Source organism: Phlebotomus papatasi, chromosome 3, assembly GCF_024763615.1.
Source record: "Phlebotomus papatasi isolate M1 chromosome 3, Ppap_2.1, whole genome shotgun sequence".
Taxonomy (NCBI): Eukaryota; Metazoa; Arthropoda; class Insecta; order Diptera; family Psychodidae; genus Phlebotomus; species Phlebotomus papatasi.
Window position 1 is genome coordinate 44,783,248 of NC_077224.1, and position 4,844 is coordinate 44,788,091.

The following is a 4,844-nucleotide window of genomic DNA, read 5'->3' on the forward strand; positions in this document are numbered from 1 at the left end:
AGCGCGCATTTTCCCACGATGTCAAAACCACGCGAGAACACGGCTTTTATGGCATATTCAAATTCAAAAATGTTTCATGTTTCAACGATTTTATTTGTCCTTTTTGAGAAATTTATTCTTTTATTTCGAAAAATTGTGCATTTTTCTTTAAAATTCTGAAAATGTTCTGTCCAAAACTTATTAAATATGACATCCTAGATTTCTGGACACTTCACCGACCATGCTTTCTGTCCAGATTGTGCGCAGTCGCAACTATCGATCTCCAGCAAGGAATGGATTTGTCGCGGTGTCTCTCGCATTCACAGTTTTTCCTCCCCCATCGTGAAATTTGCAATTATTTCAGGTGATAATTCACATCAAATTACCTGAGACATTAGCTCAAGCAATACCCCACAGTGCTGGCAATGAGAATTAGTGCAAAGTGTCCTGTCCAAGGAAACATATCACAGTGAAAATCTCGTGATAATTCACATCAAAAGAAAAAAAAAGTGAAATTTTCTACAGTGAGTGGCACCGCAGAGAAAATTGTGGGTGGAAAATTCATCATAATTTGCCGGCAATTGTAACAAAAAAATATATAACGACAAAAGCTATGAGCAAATATCAGCAAATTTCAACACAAGATGGGCAGAATCAGCATCAAGATGATTCACTGGAGTATTTTATAAGATTTCCAACACCAAAAAATGGAAATGGTGCAGAACAAAATGGAACATCATCTGAGGCTGATTATGTTTTTATTCACAACGAAAATACCGTTCCAATTGTCCTGCTGCTGGGCTGGGCAGGATGCCAAGATAAATATCTAATGAAGTACTCCAAAATCTACGAAGATCGAGGGTAAAAATGGGTATTTTCCCATCAATTTCCATCCATCTGGGGAATTTCACTCAACGCAATCAATCGATATTGATTGTTAATACCCGTGATTACTTATTAATAGAATTGCTGAATAAATTCTCATGCCAACGCCTGAGCTTTTTTTCCAGAGGTTGTTGTCCAACTGACACTGAATTCTCTGATAGAATTTTTCGAAAATAAAACTATTTTGAGCTCAAAATAGGCCAGTGAAAATATGCTTTTAACCTGATTAGCTGCATTCGTAAGATTTTCCCATTTTGACCTAAAATTACATTAAAATTTAATAAAACGATTATGGACCGTTATGACTTAATTACTTTGACTGTTATAGTTATAGGTTTAAATCGTTTAAAAATGCAAGAAAAGGCAGGGAAGACATTTTCTAAAAATGCGGAAACAAGGGAAACAAAAAGGTTATGTTATTCGAATCACGTATATAACCTCAAATTTACGTAAAAACTTTATGCTTCATTTTGACCGTACAAGAATTTAAAATAATTTGAATGAAGTACAGTAGAAAGTACACTCTAAAATTCAGGTACTTATTTGGGACCGAAGACCGAAATATTACCCGAGTTACAGAGAAATTCAGGCGTAAAACTATTTGAAATGCAACAATTTTTTTCTTTAAACTAAATTAATTTATAGTAAATTCTATGAAAAACGCTCAAGAATGAGAAATCACAACATAACTTAGGAAAATCATGAGAAGTCAGATCATATTGGCTTTGATCAACAAACATAATGAAACTTGAAGAATGTCAATAAACTTTTTTCAAATTTAGGGCAGAATCACATTGACAATAAAATGCTCACCGTAGCCTCGCCTTATTTCGTTAATTTACGTATTCTCATTGCAATTCTTACGCAAATTCTCGATTATCGTATTATTTTATCTCATACTCGGTGGTACTAGGTGAAAATAATATAAGAAAATTAAACAAATAAAACAAAAATTCGATAAACGGTGAGTAAAAAAACTGTAGGAGAAATTAATCGTACAGTTTTTTGCTCACCGTTTATCGCATTTCCGTTTTATTTTTTTTTTTTTCAATTCCCTTATATTATTTTCACCTAGTGCCATCGAGTATGAGATAAGGTAATACGGTAGTCGAGAATTTGCGTAAGAATTGCAATGAAAATGCGTAAATTAACGAAATACGGATGAGCACTTTACTGTCAATGTGATTCTTCCCTTAATTGCTGCCTGATTTAAAAAGCAGCCTGATCTTAAAAGAACCAAATTAGCAAGAGTCTACTACTGTATTGTACTTAACTCACTTAACCTCTTTGGTTAATTCGTAACATTTTATGTAAAGTCTCAACGTTGAGAAAATCTTGATTTGGCATTTTTAACTAACCCTAAATAAAGAAAAATAAGTTTAGTGAATTTATCATTAATTTTCTTGTTGAATTTGTAGAGGAAGTTTTATATAATACGATAATATTGAGAAGGTACCAGAGAAAATGGTTCTAAGTTCTATCTCAGATTTCACGCAAAATTTTCTTTACATAACCTCATGTTTTGCATTTTGAATTCAGCCGTCGTTCATATTTGAGGAACTTGACCGTACATTGATTTACTAGTAATAGTAACATTTTAAGGCATAACCATAAATCTTCATCATAACCTGTTCTCTCTACACATAACCTATTAAAGGCTCATTAACATTATGAAAATTGTAATCATAAAACTTTTTCATAGATAGTTTTTTATGAAAAATTGCAAAGAAAATGTTTATGTCTTCTATTGAGCAAATGTTTAAAAATGTTGAAATATTTCTTGTTTGAGTTCTGTATTAATTTTTATTATTTTCGATGTTCAAGATTAGATTACGATCGATTTGAGTGTAATTCTGTAATGTTTCTTAAATGCTTTGCAACTTTTTATAAGAAAATTTCTATGTAAAAATGTGTCCAAATATTTTCATATTAAGCCTTTCTTTAGTAATTTTTTTTAGGTTATGTGTAGAAATTTTGAGGTTATCTCTTAACAAAAACCCATCGCAATCTATTGTTTCAAATAGAAGAACAATTTTTATGTATAGTCGAAACATTTATTTATATTTTCTTCAGGAAAAAAACGGTGCATGTATTTCTTTAAGGTTATACTCTTAAAATAATTTACTTTTGAAAATAACATGGTTTATTTTCAAAATTCTCTCCTTACGTGTATTATCCTATAATTTTGCTTTTATAGATTGATCACTGTGCGCTATACAGCTCCCGTGGAGAACCTGTTTTGGAAACGATCATCCCTGAAAGTGATCGGCGAGAAGATTCTCAAGCTGATCTACGACATGAACTTCGACGCTCATCCCTTATTCTTTCATATATTTTCCAATGGTGGTGCCTACATGTATCAGCACATTAACTTTGCTATGAGGCGCTCTCCGCGTCCCGTCCAAGTACAGGGCATGATCTTTGACTCTGCACCCGGAGAACGTCGCTTTTCGAGTCTCTATGGTGCTATCAGTGCAATCTATGGGCGCCATAGATCCTTCAGCTGGCTGGTGTCCTTTTTGATCTCAGCCACACTGACTGTGATGTGGCTCCTGGAGGATTTCGCGTCGGTTATCCGAAGCTTCTGGAATCCCCATGAGCCACCACTCTGGAATCCAATGAAGAATCTCAAAAACGCAACTCATTCATGCCCCCAAATGTTTCTTTATTCCAAAGAAGACACAATCATTCCATACAAGGTAAGAGGTTTTTTTTTTAAATAATTTTGCACAGTTATCTTTAATTTTTGAGGTTAGGCTTAACATAACCTAAAACTTTTTCCATTAACCTATTGACTAAATGAGAAAAAAGACAATATGTCTTTAATATTTTAATTTAAGATCTTTTTAAACGTTCCGTCTGATTTTGCTTAGATTCTGTTACATTTTGAGGTGAATTGCCAACATAACCTTATGATTTTTTTTAATTACGGGTATTATATTCCAATTATTAGATTATTGATGGTTATATCAACATAACCTCACATTTCTCACCAATTTATTAGCTAACCAAGAAAATTGGCTTATTTCTCTTTATATTTTTCAGGACATTGAATGTTTCGCAGACTATCGACAGAGCAAGGGAGTGTTCGTTAAAAAGATTTGCTTTGAGAAATCTGAGCACGTGAAGCACTTTATAATGCATCCTCAGCATTACGTTAAATGCGTCTGTCGCTTTATCAGCGATTGCCTGGCATCCTATCAGGCTTCAGGGCCATCAACGAAAATTGATTAAAGCCGTAGGAAGCATCAAAAAAAATTCTCAATTACTAAGCACACTCTATTTGCACAACTTTCCACTTTGGTGATATTAAGATGAGACGAACTGGGAGGATTATTTTCTTATTAAAAAAAATAAAAGAACAATTCGAGAGATGGAGGAAGAGTAAAATTATGAGCAAAAGGACATTTTGTCAGCCTTAATCAATTGAACTTACAAAATTATCTGTTATCCAACTGAAGAGTCGCAAATGTCTCTTCAATGGCGAATTTGAGAGATGCTTTAATAGAATTTCATTAGTTAGTAGACTATTTAATGAGAAAATTGTTGCTATAGAGAAGGATATTTTCATGAGAAAACATAATTCCCAGAAATATTCACAGGATCAATTTTAGGAAATTTTAAGCAAAATTAGAAAGAAATAGCATCAAATTAAATTGAAATAAAAAACAATCTACTCAAGGATTCAAATACATTTTATTTAATGGGTGATAGACTTCAATTTGTGTTCTATTTGATGGATATATCAATAATAAAATCACTTTATAATTTAAATCTTTTATAGTTTGACTTTTCCTGCAACTTTTTATATTGGCTTCAATTCTGGAATTTAGAAAAAAGGAAGTAGCATGCCTATTCCTATTCCCGTCGATTTCAAAAACTCAACTTATCAAGCCCTCCTCTTCTGTATGAGAAAGAACCATACGTTGTCTCTAAAGAGCCCGGACCGGAAACCCGAAACTAGAAAACCCCGCTGTCAG

General features: G+C 33.1%; 1 protein-coding gene across 1 annotated transcript; it reads left to right on the forward strand.

Moving 5' to 3' along the window:
• Positions 1-259: 259 nt before the first annotated feature.
• On the forward strand, positions 260-4,638 carry LOC129807936 (transmembrane protein 53). Its single transcript, XM_055857549.1, has 3 exons — positions 260-840; positions 3,062-3,563; positions 3,910-4,638. Exons 1-3 carry the CDS (start codon positions 593-595, stop codon positions 4,096-4,098), a joined length of 939 nt encoding a protein of 312 aa, XP_055713524.1. The 5' UTR covers positions 260-592; the 3' UTR covers positions 4,099-4,638.
• The last annotated feature ends 206 nt before the right edge of the window (positions 4,639-4,844 follow it).

What these genes read in the sequence shown, in the direction of transcription:
- LOC129807936 (XM_055857549.1), top strand. Translation starts at nt 593, where the DNA reads ATGAGCAAATATCAGCAAATTTCAACACAAGATGGGCAGAATCAGCAT. An exon ending in AAAATCTACGAAGATCGAGG is followed by an intron (nt 841 to 3,061) that starts GTAAAAATGGGT and finishes TTGCTTTTATAG; the next exon opens with ATTGATCACTGTGCGCTATA. An exon ending in ACACAATCATTCCATACAAG is followed by an intron (nt 3,564 to 3,909) that starts GTAAGAGGTTTT and finishes TATATTTTTCAG; the next exon opens with GACATTGAATGTTTCGCAGA.